Source organism: Colossoma macropomum, unplaced genomic scaffold (assembly GCF_904425465.1).
Source record: "Colossoma macropomum unplaced genomic scaffold, Colossoma_macropomum, whole genome shotgun sequence".
In the NCBI taxonomy this organism is placed as follows: Eukaryota; Metazoa; Chordata; class Actinopteri; order Characiformes; family Serrasalmidae; genus Colossoma; species Colossoma macropomum.
The window spans coordinates 18832184-18850651 of NW_023494785.1; the positions used below are offsets into that span (position 1 = coordinate 18832184).

The 18468-nt window shown below is 39.3% G+C and overlaps 1 protein-coding gene across 1 annotated transcript; it reads right to left on the reverse strand.

Annotated features, from left to right (window-relative positions):
• Positions 1-6724: 6724 nt before the first annotated feature.
• LOC118818616 (metalloreductase STEAP2-like) lies at positions 6725-17916 on the reverse strand. The gene is made up of 5 exons (XM_036585876.1): positions 17820-17916; positions 16536-17073; positions 11069-11596; positions 8809-8973; positions 6725-8162 (listed from the first exon to the last, which is right to left on the reverse strand). Exons 2-5 carry the CDS (start codon positions 17034-17036, stop codon positions 7878-7880), a joined length of 1479 nt encoding a protein of 492 aa, XP_036441769.1. The 5' UTR covers positions 17037-17073; positions 17820-17916; the 3' UTR covers positions 6725-7877.
• Between the last annotated feature and the right edge of the window lie 552 nt (positions 17917-18468).

An 18468-nucleotide genomic window follows, 5' to 3' on the forward strand; every position in this document is an offset into this window, starting at 1 on the left:
CAGCCCGCTTGTGCTCGCTCTTTCTTTTTCACTCTCTCTGCCTTGCTTCCTCCCTTGCCCTCCCTCCTGCTCCTCTCTCCCACTGCGGCCTCAGGGCTTGGCCACGCTCTGATTGGTTTTATTGGCAGTGCTTCAGGACTTGGATGCTGGCTTCCTGATGGCTTTCATGATGAAGATGGATCTGTGCATAAATGTTAGCAGAGCAATTTTCTTTTAATTTTATCTAGGACAAAGCAGAATGTCTGCGTAAGTGCATCATTCTGTGTCAGAATGCCCAACGCTCGGACATCCATCATCCAGCTCACTTTGGAGGAAGCTGAAGCAAAAGGCATGAGGACTGGGTTAAACAGAAGCTCCTGGGCGATTGGCACACTGTGATTTTAGAATGACAACCAACCCCGAGGCACTGAAACTTGATTTATCATGAAGCTGACAGGTGGCGAAATATGAAAACGTGTCATTTGGTGACCTTCTCACACACCTGTCTCAGCTCATTGGTAATTTCCTGATAAGCTGAATCAAGCTAGAGCAGGGCAAACACAAAAAATGGGCTGTGAAAGAGGTCCACAGGGCTAGAACCGAGAACCACCAGTTTACACCTTCCTTGTCTAATTAAGTCTAATTAACATCATTCATATCCAGGCTAATGGTTACAGAGTTTAGTAGAAGTGCATATTTAATGTCACTCTGTGTCTTGGTGACAGGGGTGTGAATTGCTAAGCGGTGCCCTAAAAAGAAAGTGTGTGTGGACAGACAGAGAAAAGGGAACACCAAAAATTACCTATCAAACAGAAGAGACAGCAGGGCTGTCCCACTCTGTGAGCGTAGGCTGGTGGTGAAAATTGTATTATAGCAGAGCAAATGATAGGAGAACGAGAAAGGATGGCATAGCATCGCCCACACTTTGACAAGAGTTAGAGAGCAAAAGAGAGAAATTGAGGTCCATTAGGTTGTAAGATGATCTTTGGGGTTCAAGAAATGAATCAACTAGCTTTACTCACTTAAAGGAGAATTTCAAAATTTCTGATTTTTCAAAATGTCTGTATAATTCAAAGGTTAAGCTGTAAACAGTCATTCAGAGTGGTTTGAAGAGAAATGCTCTTACAGAGTCAGGTGGTAAGGATAGGAACCAGACATCTGAAGCAACCTCTAAAAGCTAACTTACAGAAAGTTATCATATAAAGTGGTTATGAATACATTGCCTGATGCCTAAGATATTGTTTTACATTAGTTTTGTGATAAGGTTTTAGCCTAAAATATATGTTTTTAAAAGTTATTAATGGAAGAGGCATTTTAACATAAAATAATCCCTGTTTTTTCCTGATTTAGCACTATTTTCATCCAAGATCATCAAGTTATCGGCCCCTGGGCACAAACATTTGGTAGGCCTCTATCAGGCTACCTTTTTAATGGTATCATGGCAAGTTATATGAGGGCTGTGCAGCACCAGCATAACCACGGTGTTGAGCATGTCACTTCTATAAACACATACATGTTTTTTTTTTTAGGTTTTTTTTTTTATATCTTCTGACTATGTGGTATACAAAACTAAATCTGGTTATCTAAATAGTCATTCTAGTCATTGTCCTGTCATTCTATTGCTGTAAAAACAAAACTATACCAAGATTATAAAAAGATACATGTTACCATAAACGCAACAACCAGTGCAACACTCCTTTATGAGGCATGCATCCAAACTTAACAGGTACAACTTTTACTCCAATGAAGACAACATTAATTAAAATCGCTGAGATGTAAATAGGAAGGATGAAGAAAATAATGCCAGCAAACTCATAAAACAAAACTGTTAAGCAACATAAACTAAGGCAGACTGCCCCGGCAGGTGTGGAACTTCTTTTTCATTTATATCGTACCTTTGAAGTAGACAGGTTGCACATTACTGCAAACAAGGACGCAGCAACTTTTCTTCAACTTGGGCTGACATTTTCGTTTGTTTTTTCCTTTTGGGCATCTTTTACTTCAACTTTTAGTCATGCTTTTACAGATCCCCCAGGCACATCTGTTGTATATCTGGTGCTTCAAATTCAAAGCACATTGACACCAAGGCTAGCTCAGTGTAAAAAGGCAATGTTGGACAGTGGAACAGTTGCATTGACAGGCCCTTTTCACAAGAAAAAGAAGTGTGTAAACTCTGGGTAAAACAAACTCTGCTGATGCGTTATGGGCAATTATTAATTGTATAAATACTGGCGTTTATATCACTTTAACTCGCCATTCATGTATGTCATAGTTGCCAAGAATGAAATTTGAGAGTGTGTCCAGTACAACAAACACACAATAATGTGTTAGTCCAAGCTGAATAAGGGATATAAATTCTTCATGGATGAATTCCTTTACTGCTTTCAGAGTACGATACCATCAGCTAACATCTACAGAGCGATAAAATGATGGATAGGTGAAAATATCTAAAATTAAAAAGCTAGATAGCGGGAAATATTGAAACAGCATGCTAACAAAAACTTGATTAATTCCGTTGAATATTCATCCTGGTTATATGACTACAGCCTACCCAGAAAACATCTGTGTTAAGCATGGCAAACCACCATCAACAGGAAAACAACAAAGAAAAGGTATGTATATGTCCACCCTATTGTGCCTGTGTCCATCCTGTCATGGCAACATGCATGACAGGGTAGACAATGACAGGCTGGACAATTTTATCTAAAGTTACCCTTTGATGACACATGGTTGACCTAAATTTGCAGACCTGTTAAAATTTTTAAGATGAACTTGTTTTGTTTCAAAGATATATTTTGATAGTCTAAAAATATTTTAATAAACTATATGATATTTCATCACAACGGTGGACGTCTTAAGCTTGACCTCAGCTTAGTGTAGAGACGACATGAGTAATATTAAGTGAAATAAACTTATACACCGATCAGGCATAACATTATGACCTGCTTGTTTCTACGCTCACTGTCCATTTTATCAGCTCCACTTACTATATAGGTGCACTTTGTAGTTCTACAATTACAGACTGTAGTCCATCTGTTTCTCTGCATACTTTGTTAGCCCCCTTTTACCCTGTTCTTCAGTGGTCAGGACCCCCATAGACCCTCACAGAGCAGGTACTATTTGGGTGGTGGATCATTCTCAGCACTGCAGTTACACTCATGTGGTGGTGTGTTGCGCTGGTACGAGTAGATCAGACACAGCAGTGCTGTGTCCACTCAGTGTCCACTCTATTAGACACTCCTACCTTGTAGATGTAAAGTCAGAGATGATAGCTTATCTGCTGCTGCACAGTTTGTGCTGGTGAACCTCTAGTCCTTCATCAGTGGCACAGGACGCTGTTGGCTGGATATTTTTGGTTGGTGGACTATTCTCAGTCCAGCAGTGACACTGAGGTGCACTGCTGTGTCTGATCCACTCAGACCAGCACAACACACACTAACACACCACCAGCACATCAGTGTTACTGCAGTGCTGAGAATGATCCACCACCCAAATAGTACCTGCTCTGTGAGGGTCTATGGGGGTCCTGACCACTGAAGAACAAGGGGGGCTGAGGTAACTGAAGTAAAAGGGGGCTAACAAAGTAGAGAAACAGATGGACTACAGTCTGTAATTGTAGAACTACAAAGTGCACCTATATAGTAAGTGGAGCTGATAAAATGGACAATGAGTATAGAAACAAGGAGGTGGTCATATATTATGCCTAATCGGTGTATACTTATTGAACATGGAGCAGGTGTCTTCAGCCTATTAAAGATATAACAATATGAAGGTTGTGATGTCACTGATGTCAAAGGTCACGTTCTTAAAGGGGCACTTATCCCAAGATCACAGGATGGACAGCAATTGAAACATTTTACTTAAAACAACTCTGAATGACTTTGTTTACATCTCAACAATTGAAACATTTACTGGATATTACATTATTACTCTCAAAGTGGCTTCTGGATCCTGAAGCATTTTGTTGCCATCATGTCAAAACCTCATAAATGCATTTGTTTCTTTTCTTATTTATTTTTTTCGTACCATTTGAAAACATCAGCTGCCCTTTACATTTACAGACATTCTATGGCAGGGGTGTCCAGTCCCGGTCCTGGAGATCTATGACCCTGCACAGTTTAGCTCCAGCTTTAATCAAACACACCTGATTCAGGTAATGAAGGCCTTCAGAGACATTTGAGTATTAGAGCCTGGTGTGTTGGATGTATACTCTCCAGGGTTGTAGATCTCCAGGACCAGGATTGGGCACCCCTGTTCTATGGTTAATGGACCAATAACAATGGTCTCAAAGTCAACTGGAATAAAATCTTTTTACATTAACATACAGTGAAGTTACAATTTTGGAGACTTGAGTTTTGTAACAACAGCAATGATAAGCATTCCATCCTTCCTGATTATGATGGTGAGAGCTCATTATATATCATTATCATCATGCTGAGTTGCTTGCTCTTTAGTATATCCTCCACAGGTTCCCAACCCGTGTCCTTCACATTTTAGTGTTCTCCTGCTCTAACACACTCACTTCAACTGAGGAAGGTCTTGTTAATTGGCTGACTAGTTGCATCAGGTGTGTGTGGATCAACAAAAAACCTAAAACACGCAGGGCTGAGGTACTCCAGGATCTGGCTTGGGTACCACTGCTCCACACAATTATGAAATACTGTAGATACATGTCTTCTCTAAAATATAAAAACAGAGTATTGTAATTTAATCTCTACACATAACAGATTATGCAAGCAATCAGTCAAAACAAATACAAAAAAGAACATGACTTCTCTCTAACACACACAAACACTCTGTGGGTAGTGGGTGAGAGGAGTGGAAAAGCCAGCAATCGATGAAGAGGAAGAGAGGGACTGTCCAGAATAGAATCTGACCACCCACAGCTGCTCAAGTGAGAAAAAGCTCTCTGTACAAATCAAGACAAAAACCTAAGCATCTAAGCCTCAGACATCCGTGTGAATAGCGAGTACTCAGACGAAGAAAAACCTACATTTCTGCGACCTCTTCAGATTGCAGACATTGTGCTCGTCAAAATCGAAGAGGGTTCATAGTAAAGGCCACAGCGGATGTCCTTTTTGTAATCTGAACAAGGTAAAAACCTGGCAAAAGCAAATTACATAACAAGAATTCGTCATCTAATGGAACTCAGAAAGAGCATAACCTGGAAAATATATTAGAAATGAAGTACGTTTATGAGGGTACACGGCCCACCTCGTATCACCCCCTTCCTCAACACCCCCTCAGTTTCTTTTCCTGTACTTAATTTTATAGGTTTGCTTTGGTCCCCTCAGATGAATGAATCCAGTGTGAAGTAGGCATGGGTTTTATTGCTTGGTCATTATCGCCTGGTGTAGAAACCTGTGGCAGAGGATAACAGGCAGACCATTCCTCCTTGTTTGTTGATCATTAGCATTAATTAAGACTAATCTCTCTCTGTCGCTCAGCTGTGGCAGGAAGCATATTTGTAGCCATGGCAACCGGTCCCATCTCCACACGGTGCATGTCTCTCTGGCCCACAGTCACTGTGATTTGTAGAGCAATTAAGTGGCAAATGTTAGGTGGAGAAGTGGCACTTGCAGAGGCCTGGAGTCCAATCTATGCATAACATCTGTAGTGACATGCACCAGTCCTCACATAGAGGCACACACTTTGTAACCATAAACCTGGCTCCCTCATAAAGCTACAAAAAGCTTGACATCACTACTCCAGAAATTCCCTTGGACCCCATCTGGTCTCTGTAATTGCTATGTCCAATATAGTGGACTTTTCAGCTGCATGAAAATATGCTAGCTGGAGCCGCACTCTGAATTTATATTTTATTTAGTCTACTTAAAAAAATAAGGCAAATTACATTACAAATTGCAAACGAAGGGTTATGCAACATCAACTGGATATACAGTCGCATGCAAGAGTTTGGCCACGCCTGGTCAAATGACACACTGAGAATAAGTTTACACATCCTCTACTGACAATACACATCTGCACATTTTAATGCAGAATTACAGTTTATTTGCTGAATTCAACAAATTGAGAAAAAACAGAAAATGTGGCCTGTCCAAAACTTATGGCAGTTTATATTTTACTTTTTTAACAGGTTAAACTTCATAAATAGAACAAATAAATAGAAATTGTGCACTAAATTAGCCATAAATGTGTTTCCTGTAGAGGATGTGTTAACTTATTTTCACCTAGAAAATCAACAAAACATGAAACCAGGTGTTCAAACTGTGCATACAACTGTATCCCATAAAATATTATCCCTATCAAGTCTTTTACTTCTAATCTGCCACAAATATTATGTAAATAATGTAGAATTAATTATTATGCAAACCATCCCAACATCCCAAATGTCAGACATTAAAACCTTCAAAACAAGAGAAAATATAAAAACATATTCAATTCTATACAGAATTCATGTTTTTTCCTTTATGATTAATTGCTAATAAACTACTTTGACACCTACTGTCACACTTCAGTTTCTCATCAGTCAGGCTCACTCGTGAAGGATACATATATCCTGCATGCCTACTGAACACAAATTTGAGGTGATGACTTTGTGGAAAAGCAAGAGCACCATCTACTGGACATTTTCAATAACAACACTGCACTAATGGTGACTGCAATGCAATGAATGCTCACTTACTACTTATAGCTTGCGGTAAAAGTTAAAGAGACAAACTAAAATACATGAGCCTCCATCACTGAATAAACTACATAAAAAGTACTTTAAAAACATATTTTATATTTCATTCTTTTATTTTGTGCTTTGGCACAGTTGACAAAATAAATGCCACTGTCACAGTAAACAACAGGTGATGGTGTCTCAACTGGGAGATATCAAAGTTAGATTAGATGAGTCTCAAATTGAATTTCAATGTATCAGATCAGAACACCTTAGTGCTGTCACAAGTGGACCCCAAAGTTAGCTTAACTAACCCACCATACTACACCACTGTTATTACTAGTAGGGTCAAGTTAAAAAAGTTGAGATTATTATGATTTTTTTGTTTGTCCCATGTTCATGTGGGACAGCAGAGCATTATGAGTTTATTTTCCTTCATCCTTGTGATTTTCAGACACTAACTGGGACAGATTTTACACTGAACACCTGTGGCAACATTTACATTAGGGGTACACAGAAATGTGTAATACATTTAGTTTACATTTAGTCACACAAAAAGAAACAAAACGTCTTATCAGTTCTGCAGTCTGATGACCCTTTGTGGAAAAGTGTTGAGGCTGTACAGTGGATTGAGGTCTTGCTAGCTGATATTGCTTTGTGGGTGCAGCTGGAAAGCCTTTGACAAATACATTCTACCGGCCCAGCAACTTAGCCACAAATTAACCTACAACAACATGTATCGCAAAAATCACTAGCATATAACAACATTATGAAAATCAATGTGCATTTAATGTATTATACTGGTTTTGATTGCCATGGTATTATATGAAGGTAGAATGACTGTCTGTGAGTGTGCACGGCCATAGTTGCATGGATAGAATGTAGATTACAGTTTTAGTTAGAGGCTCCAAGATACTGAACAAGAAACTCTACCACATGCCTACTGAGTTTGACACTGTCACTTATTCTGTAGATGACCATTATAATGCGTGTGGACAGAAGTCAAAAGGTAAGCAAACACCAGCTTGAAAGACAATTCACTTTAAACTTGAGAGCCACATGAAAATAAAGCGTGGATGGTCGCTTCTTAATTCTATGTGTTTCCACAAACAACATCTTGTGACCACCTTTGTGACAAAGATGATGTTAAAAAAAAAAAAATCAGACAGTGGCTTCTACTGGCTGGTCAAAGCAGGGGTCACAGAGAGGACAGGGCACTGCAGAATAGGCTGATTTTGGTTGTGCTGCTGAGCCATGTGTAGCACAGATACAGTTACATGATGGTCACCCTTTCTGGGGACACATGAGCAGCGGGCCTCTCATGGTCAGCGTGGCGCTGGCTGTTCTCACAGCCGCGGCGGATTCTCTTCAGCCTCCAGGCCACGCAGGGCAGTAGCAACACACCTTTCCCCACGATCACTGTCACAGGCAGCACCAGAGCCACCACAAAGCTAGGCGGCAAGTAGAAACGATAGGCCTCCTCTTCAAACGCCCGCTTCCAGCCAAACAGCAGCGCATGGAATGTAGCAATAAGCAGGGCAATATAGCCAAGAGTAGACTACAATGGAGAAAAAGGAAATCCTGAGTAAAATCTGACTCAACAGCAAATATGCTTACAGATACATTTCACTTAGAGATATAGGATAAGAGGATAAGGAGAAACATTTAGAACATATGGATCACTGAAGAAAGTTCATACCACAAACATAATCTACTATGAGTTTGAGCACTGCTGGTTAGAAAATTAAACAGGTCAAAAAAACAAATTGCAGCACATTTAAAATCATTCCAAGACAAGGCTTTGACATCTTTCAATTTTTTCTTTGAATTACATGGACAGTGTCGTCTGTTATGCACTGTAGCTAGTGTGCAATCCCACATAACATAAATAATGGAAACACTCGCTGTCAAAGAACTGTGTGGGCAGGGGTACATTTTGTAACTTTCATAAGACTGTTTCAATATACTTTTTTTTGTCAGAGCGCCGCACAGTTAACACATAAAACACATCTGTAATAATGAGCAAAACACAGGGACTTCAGAAAACTGTGGTCTAGTTCTTTTATGTATATCTGGATAAATGTTTCTTTTAAAGAATCAAAAATAAACAGTCAGCTCTTCAGAACAGTAAACACGACGTATAAATTGTACAGACAGCAGACAGTCTGTGCTTGGTAGCACAAGCATGGTGCATATTCTCTAACCTGGATAAAGCTGAACTCTCGCCAGTTGAGGGCGCTGTTTACTGATGGAATGGATGTGACTGCCAAGAGAGAGAGCAGTCCAAGACTCATAATACCGAAAGACACATACATCTCCACTCTCCACACCTCCTCCTCGTTCCATGAGTTTTCAATGTTAGCATGGACCTGGACAGAAGGGGGAGGTAGAGACAGAGAGAGACAGAGAGAGAGAGAGAGAGAGAGAGAGTCATAACCATTGCTTTTTGTCTAGTCCTCAGTAGAACCCACATGTGCTAATTTCTGTAGTTTTACAGCTACAACCCTTAAGTAATAAAAACTGATTTAAACAATAAAAATGATGGTTTATTCGGCAGAGCGTGGAGCTTCATCTGAATTAATCTCATGTTCTGAGGACGGCTGAGAGCAGAGACAGAGGGAGGCTGTCACATGAGGCTTTAGACTGAGCACAGGCATTCTGCTAGATTTCAGTGAAAACAAAGCATGCCTTTTTCTTCTTTAGTGTTGAGGACAGGACGTCTTATCAAGCATATGATCTTAATATCTTGAATACAATATATTACATCAACACAATTATGGTCATGAGTAAATTGAATGACGAAATTGTGCAGATGTGCTACACTCTATTAATGTGGGAATTATTTATAAATTCAAATTAAGTAAAACCACTTATATAAAAAAATCTTTTTTGAGTGTACATACAGGCACAGAAACAACACAGCTTAGGTACAAGACGAGTCAGATCTATCTAGTCAGAGTTTCAATTAACTCAAATTAACTACAGTACATCTAATAGTAGTAGGGTGATTCATGCTATATACAGAAAATATATAAAAATACAGAAAAAAAAATATTTAAAACATCTGAAGAATATTTTTCAGGTGTTTTCACACTGTGGCAAGGAATGGTTTTGCGAATTTACACAATTTTCCATTTACCCCAGGTGTAAGCTGGAGACCAAATTTTGCTTCTTTAGTTTAGAACTAGAGGCTAAGATTACTAATAATCAACCACTTTAGACAACAGGGTTGTTTCTGTTTTATTGTTAACGTGATACATTCTGTTTTATGATCAATATGTATAATGTTTCATTATAAAGAGAGCATAGTTAGTCCTAATAAATGGATATAATGCAGTAGCAGTGCAGCTTATGAAACATGTTTCTGGTGGCTGTTTTTAAATGTGGCAGTACTAGTGTACTGTGTGTGTGTGTGTGTGTCTCAAAATGTTACACATAACATTGTGTATTGTGGAAATGTCTTCATGTATCGTTATATGACATTTTTGCCATATTGCCCACCCCTATGGTCGGTATTCACAAACCACCTCAGTAGTAGTAGTGCTGACCTAGAATCCATATTTGTGACAATTACCATCATAAATAAGGAGGCTCGCTTTGTGTATACTAGCCCTGGTGTTGTCTAAAAAGGCTGTCCATAACGATGACGTTTTGTTCATTTTCAAAGCTCACAGTAAGTCATTCTGTGTCCTAAACCATGTTGGCAAGTCTATGCAACCTTAAGGGAGACCTGAAAGCTGTTTGAGTGGGTTTATATACTTATTTAAAGTCGTGGGGATGTATTTTTACAGAAACACTAGTGTTTGTTAGCAGTATCAGCCCATTAGCTTTAGTTCTAAACCAGGGGTGTCAAACTCAACCACTAAAAGGGCTTTATTAAAAAATCTTATCAAATCAGTGGACCAGCTGTGTTTTTATTTCATTTTTACTTAACATTTTTTCATGACCCGAACAGGCCATTGTTTATTCAAAATGTGACAAACTGCAACAGCAAAATAGGTATTAAATACGAAAATATTTATTTTATTTATTTATTAACAGTTTTTTTAATAGTGACTTTTAATTTGCCTGAACTACACACCAGGCATCTTTTCTTTTTGTTTAACCGCTGGCCTATAGATTGCTGTTAGGAGTCAGAACACACACTATGTTGCAGTGCATGCTGGGGACTGTAGTGCATCTCAGGATGAAATGGGCTAACAATAATAGAGAATTAAAATAATTTTGCAGGCCAAATGGGACTGTGTCACAGGCCTGACTTGTGTATGGCACATGAGTTCTAAACTAAATTAACTAAGCAAAATCTGGACTCCAGACATGTCTGACCAGCTTCACTGAGGTCAGTGGAAATTTTTTTTTGTCGAAACTATTCTTTTAACGTTTTAGCGTCACATTTCATGATTGGCACAGTTAAACTTACAGAACACTGATCTGCACTTCTTACAAAGACACACATCCACAGACCTGCTGGTAGGCCATGTTGAGTAGCAGATATCTTTCAGATCTCCTCATGGGCAGGCAGAGACTGTACAGCACATGAACGCATGCAAAGAAGAAGCTCAGCAGGCCCAGCTGCTTCCTGCTCTGCAGCCAGCCCTCCAGCCAATGGGGGAAGCGTCTATATTTGGTCCCGTAAAAGAGCTGGTGTGCAGCAGCAAACTGCCCTGCTAAATACACAAGTGCCAGTAGAGTTATAGCCACCACAGGCAGTGTCCTGTTGACCATTTCCAGAGGGATCTTATAAAAGAAGCTTTGCCTGCTCTTCATGTAAGGATGGATGATGTCCCGAACGAAAGAGTAGGCGAAGAAGAAAATGGACAGGGCCACAGCGGTCAGAACAGGACCTTTCCAGTCTGAGAACAGGCGTAACGGCATGTTCTCAATCTCCTTGGCTGAGGACAGGGTGCCCATATCCACTGGGATGAAGCCGAGCTGCCGGGCCAACTCAATGACCTGCTGTCGCGCCTCTACTGAGTTACTGCAGATATACACCTGTAACAGGACATTAAAATAGAGCTCACAATTATAGGTACAGATCCATTTTCAATAGCAAAGCAAGGGCAAGACAAGACAAGGCAAGTTCAATACAGCACATTTCATACACAAAGACAATTTGAAGTGCTTTACATAAAGACACGCACAAAAAAACAGATAAAGGAATCATAAGAAGGAAATAAAAGACCTAAATTATAGGTGCAAATTCTAGACAGAAAGTGCTTAAGTGTCATATCTGAGAGCTAAATACTGCAAAGTTGACCAGTCCTGAGTAAACTGAGAGGCCTATTAGGTTTGTATTCTTGGAGTAAATCAGAGAGATATTTTGTTAATAATGCACTAATAATATGTTAATGCAATAAATTCTTAACACCAGTAATTTTTTATAATGCTGTTAACTCATTTTCCTAGCCTGACCAAACCATCCCTAGTTGCACCCTGAAGCAGAGCTGATCATGTACTGTATGTTTTGTTTTTGTTGTATTCCTCTCTTCAAATATATCTTTAAAGTTCCATTGTGACTCTCTTGATACAACCAAATCTACTGTCATGCCATGAATTTGTTTATTACTGCAGTATGTCAAGTCTAAATGATCATTTACAAGCAAAATACACTGCTGACATGGCAAAACGTAATGTTAATGTGGTAATATGGCAATAATATCGGAAACTTTAGCACTGGAGAATGACTTTAGCAGACTACACTGAACACTGCTCGTGGGAGAGACACTAACAAAAGCAACAGTAAAATGGAAACCTACACTATCCCTGTACAAGGTGTAATGTAGCGGTATGAGAAAGAGAGGACGACAATCACAGAGGAGTTGACACATGCAGACACTGTTGCTCTCACTTTCATCATTGGCGATGAAAACTAGTTCTCTTTTCAGCAATCTTGCTGCTACATTTTAAATAAGCTGTAGCTATCTAATGGTGCTTTTGGGGTGACCAAACCTTCTGGAGATAAAGGCAAAAATCACCTTCTCTAATTCCTGTTCAAGGATAAAATTTCTAATTCTATACTAAAGCTATACTATGAATGCACTAATAAGGGGATTACGTGCCAAAGCCAATATTTCATATATTATAGGTAAATATCTGCCAATGCGGATGAATAACCATTTATAAATGTAAAGAAAAATGGGATTACATCTACTTGGATTTGCATTATGGAGAAATAACACTTATTCTGTTTATAAATGCAGTAAAACCAAGCAAGTGCACACATTTTAGCACAGCAGCCTGGCATCCCCTACACATTCTACTCTCTCTGAGTACTTCTAAACAACATATTTTTTAAAGCAGTTATCTGCCAATGTGGCTATGATTCCATCATGCATCCCTAATTTAGAATATTTCTGGACTGGTGAAAAGCTAACTCCGCCGCTTAAATATCTGAATCCATTAGTACACAAAAATTTCTGACTTAGTCTCCAGTCTTTAGAGATCTGGTGCCGTATTACAGAAACTTCCTATCTTTTCTCCTAACTTAAGATCTGACAGGTCAAAATAAGATTTTTCACCAATTCATGTTACAGAAGCAAATCTTATCTTAATTTTGTTATCTCATCTTACAGCATCTTATCTCAAGTTTAAATCTTAACTTACTCACTCAAAGTCAACAATCGACTGTCATGTCTGATACCTAGCAACCGACCATACACGTACAGCTGAAACATAATACGTAACACGAACATGGACACGTGAACTTGTAATCAAAATAATCAAATTAGTTAGCCAGACAGTTAGCTACCGTTACTGGTGTAAAAAAGGTCAGACAAACCTAAAGTGCGATAAACTTGAAGTTAAGAATATTGTGACGCCGCTTCATGCTGTTCATCAGAGCGTTTCTGGTTTCAGTTTCAATATTTTAAATGCTTTAGCCGATCATGCTAACATTATTCCTCCTAAAAAAACAGACACATGTTCAGCTCTGTCTCTTCATTATTCACCACCATCACTGTACTATTTTATCTAACAAGTTTTCAACATTAACACATGAAGGTAATATGAGGGGGAGGTGGAGATCATGTCTGCAGTGTCTGGGATTTTTAGAACGCTGTTTAAAAGAAAAAAGTCACAAGTCAAAGCACTGTTTTCCATGTAGATAAATATGGCAAGCCATTTTGACACCAATTCTGACTAGTCAAAATATACTTCTGATCAGTAAGAATAAGAATTATAGATATTTGTGATTTAATTTTTTACTAGTGAAATTCATAAATTCAATTTCTTACTAGTCAGAACTCATTTTCAACATATGCTAATTTGTAGAAGACAACACACCTCCTCTTTGTCGCATTAGTGACAAGTCGCTAAGTGCAGATTCCTTAGACTATGTATCAAAATAAAAGTCACTCATGATGGATGGCAAGTTACTACCATTGAGTTTGCGGAATGAAATTATAACAATGGCCACTCATTGTGAAGAACTGATTTGTAAAATAGATTTTAACCTGAACTAGGCCAGAAAAAAGGACTTTGAATAGGCCTAGTTTTCATTTAAACTGGAAAAAAGTAGCCTATCCACATTAACTCCTCCCAAAATAAACCCAGCTGTTTATTTACAGAGGCGTATCCGTTAGGCACACTTAAAATCAGGTCGGATTACAAATTAATCTACTTTTAAAACTATATGGTGCAGTACAACTAGACCTAAAATAAAACTTAGATAACAAAATCACAAATTCAACTCAAATGTTACTGTCCAACCCACCATAAAAATGTTATGGCCAGTAAAGCTACTTGGCACACCAGTTAGCTAGCTAAACTGTTGATAACTGTTGACAGTTTAATCTTCTAGTTGCTGAAATATTGTCAATATTCCTCCAGTCACTCCCTCACTAATGTGACCACATTTAATACTCTGTTGAATGGGTCAGATTCTTCCTCTACCCTTTATTCCTCTCCTTCACGGCTGCATTGCATCTTGTGCCCTGCGCTGATTGCTGCACACACACCAGACATTTCCTGCCTAATGTGGCTCTCATAAATATGCATGAAATGCAAATCTCATTGTTTCTGTATTCTTTAAACCATTGGAGGGATCTGAAATATAATTTTGACTAGTAAGAATTAAAATTCTGCATTTAGATATCAATAATATTATTCTTACTATCCAAAAGAAATGTACATACCTACAACTGTATTTTAGAAATTTCTACTAGCACAAATGTAACTGCAAATAATCTGTAATTGTATTTTTTACTAGTAAAAATGTAATTATGGATAAGACAGAATGAAATTCCATGTAAATCAGTGGTAACATATGAGTAGTCAAAAAAGCTTTATAGATATGTATATTTGATATTATGACTAGTAATAATTGCATAGTAGACATCTGAAATCATAGTTTTTACTAGTAGAAACTGCTCTACAGATATATCGAATTTTGAGTTTTTACTAGCAAAACCAGTTACAACTTGTATCGCTGGTATCATTTTAGGCTAAAACGGCTTGCCATACATAAATATAACATTGTTATGTTAGAACTATGCTGCCTGTCACTGCATAAATTGATAGAAACAGATGGCTAAAACAGAAGTTAAGACACCTCAGGGGTTGTCTTAAACTTAGGACTGAATTTAGGAAATTTTGTCTAGTTAGGATGTTTCTGTAATGCTGTTTTCTTATCTGGAGTTAGGATAAGATTACTAACTTAAGAACTGTTGTTCTGTAATAGCTTCTGTCCTAAATTCAGTCCTAACTTAAGTTGTCATGTTGACTAAACAGTTAAGACAAGATTTCAGACTTTAGAAGTTTTTGTAATACGGCCCCTGGAGTCGAGACCATCACTAAGCTTTTTCTCCTCTTTACTTTTGTCTTTTCTTTATTTAGCTGGAGGAAATTTTGGCACATTCATCCATTTGTTTGTTTTAAGCACTGACACAAAGTATCTATGGGAACATGGTTACTTAGCGTGAGAGTTAAGTAAATCTGGGTGTCATCAGCACAATAAAAGCAGATAATAGCAGATAAAAGCCATGAACGCCTTCTACTTCACAAGTATGAGGAATCTGCTGGGAGATAAAAAGCTCTTGTGGTATTCTCAAACAACAAAATCAAATTAATTCATGCTTTACATATTTCAGAAATCAGACCCAGGAAAAAAGAGCACTTGGAGACTGTAGCTTTTAATAGCCAAGTCTTTGTAATATAACCTCTAAAAAGTCATCTTGTTTCCTTTTTCCTCTTCTTTTGGGGAATTAAACGTCCCCAAAGCAGGCAGAGTACAGCCTTTAATGTGACAGCCTGCTTAGCTGCCTGCATTTACTACAAAGCAATTTCGTAAAATCTTACTAGAACTACAGTGATATGAGGAGACAATATTATCCCCAGAAGTCTTTGCCACTGACATCAGCATGCAGCAGGAGGACCTGCTTTGAAGCTAACATTCATCTCCTTTTATTTCACATTGTTCAGTAGGCTTTACTGTCAGTAACATTAAAACAAAACTTAATAGCATTGCACTTACTACTATAACAGAAAAATGATGGGGCTGCATTAAATAATAATAATAAATATAAAAGTTTAACAGGTCATCATGTGTTTTGATGTTAAAATTTAAACCCATGCTGCTGACCTGTGCTGACTGTACTGCTGAGAGCATGCACGGTGCTGACTCCATTCACGCAGCTAATTCTGGCATTTCACAGTGTGGCAGGCCAACAGCTTGGCAAGATTCTTATTAAGCAATGCCAACAAAACTCTAACCATCATTACCTCCTGAGCTCCTAATTTAATGAGTGGCTACTTGACTACAATTAATGGGCCCTTGAGGGAGTAACAATTTGGCCCTTACCAAATAGTGAAGCCACAACAGACTGGTGATTTCAGGGCACTACTGTATCTGATCCAATTAACTGCATATTGTTTTCAATCACTTTAAGAACTGCCTTCATTTGACTCATCAGACTGGCTCAATCCCACATCTTACCTGCCGACTGGCATCTTTGGGGCCTGACTGCATAGCCCAAGCTGAGATAACGTTAAACCCTTTGACCACAGTGGACTCTGAGAAAAGGGAAGCAAGGTACTCTGCATTGGATTCGGGGTATTGGTTCACCCGCCTGTTGTTACTGACATCTATCAAGACCTTGCCAGCCAGGAGGTGCTTAATGTCCCAGAGAGAAGGGTAGTGCTCTCTGCGGATCGCCAGGAAAAGCATGGAGGCCTTCCCTACTGCGTCTTCATGGTGGGTTACGTCCACCACATGAGGAAAGAACTCAGCTGCCCGCTTGGGCTGACGACTGCCCACCACTACATGGAAGCCACTGCGGAGCAGGCGAATGGCCAAACACTTGGAGAAGTCCCCAGAGCCAATGATGGCCACGGTGGGCTTGCTGGGCCCCTCCCTGGGCCCATTCTTCAATCCGTTGGGCAAGAAGGAGGCTTTGGTGGTAGCAGGGCTGCTGCCCATCAGAGAAATGGAGTCCATTTTCAGGCCTGGAGATCCTGATCTTGATTCCTAGAAACTGAAAGGACACATCAAGTTAAAGGTGTAAACATGTTCTAACTTCTATTTTATTCTATTCTGTTCTGTTCTATTCTATTCAAAGGTCTTCATGCAGTTTTTAAGCTAATATTATACATTGTCATGATCTACTGCAGAAGAGCAGTGTCACCTACAGTCACGACAATGTAGAACAAGCTCAGTCCTGCTTAGCAAAATTTAGCAAGGATGCATCATTTTACGAGCCTCAATAATCCTCAAAACAGCGTTTAAATAGGTTAGACAGAAAACCTGTTACACGACACAACTGGAACCATCAGTTTGAGGTGTTTTGAGAATCCTTCACATTGCTCACAGGTCCACATATAGCCTAGAATGGTATTTTTTTAATCATTATTCCGCTCTAAAATACCTTTTGTCCTTTCAGAGAACAGCCCACGCTGTGTCCTCTTCGCAATGGAAGAGGTCAGCGATTCTAAAGAGCGGCATGATTTCCCGCACGTCTCGCTGAAAACGCCTTTTGTACGGTTCATCTCACAGACGCAGCACTGCTCTCTCTGTTCTCCTGAGAGCTGCGAGAGACCGCCAATGTCACACAATGCAGCACAATACATGAATAAACGGAGGGGAAGAAACGCCTGAAAAAAACGACTTGGTGCAGGAAAACGTGCAGCAAGACCTCACGTCCCGGTTTAGCGTGATGAGGCTCTGCGCCGTTCAACCAAATTTGGTTAGTGATAAAAATGTCTGATGTGTATTTCTGTGTACCTGTCATAGGCTCTCCGGGGCTGCCCGCAGACGGAGCTGCTCTCCTCCACGCGCTGCTCTCTCCGCCCTCCGGCCGCAGGCTGTGCCGCGCTCGCCCTGCTGCTGGATCGCGGAGCGGAAGCGACACTGGTCCACAGAGCGCCATCTGGCGGCCGGGGAGCAACGAAGTGGAGGAATAGCGCACTTCTGATGCAGGACAGACTAGGACAGAGGTTAGGGATATATTCACAAAGAGCCACACTGACCCTTGGTGGACACTGACCCTTGGTGAAGGCCCTGAACTGCAACACTGGTCTTTCTAAGTGCGACGTCGTCGCCTTATTATCTTTTTTATACTTGATTCCTTGTTATTTTTGTATTAGTAACTATTTCTCTTACTAATCATTATTTTCCTTGCAAAAAAGATCAATAATACAGTAAGAAATAAAATAGTGTAGTGCTATATTATTATTATTATTATTATTTAGTGCTATCAAGTCAGTTCTGACTCCTGGAGAATATATAGATAGCATTTCCCCAGAATATTCTGTCTTCTTTTTGGGTCTTCAGGCTTATTGGCTTATTCATGATTTCTCTGACTGTATCTAAACATATTGTTGCTCCTCTTCCAATCAGAATTGTCAGAAGTGCTGTTTATAACAATTCTATA

Coding starts and splice junctions, on each gene's coding strand:
- LOC118818616 (XM_036585876.1), bottom strand. CDS start 17,036: ATGGACTCCATTTCTCTGATGGGCAGCAGCCCTGCTACCACCAAAGCC. Junction 11,597..16,535: donor CCAAAGATGCCAGTCGGCAG/GTAAGATGTGGG, acceptor GTCCTGTTACAG/GTGTATATCTGCAGTAACTC. Junction 8,974..11,068: donor TCAACATGGCCTACCAGCAG/GTCTGTGGATGT, acceptor CCTTCTGTCCAG/GTCCATGCTAACATTGAAAA.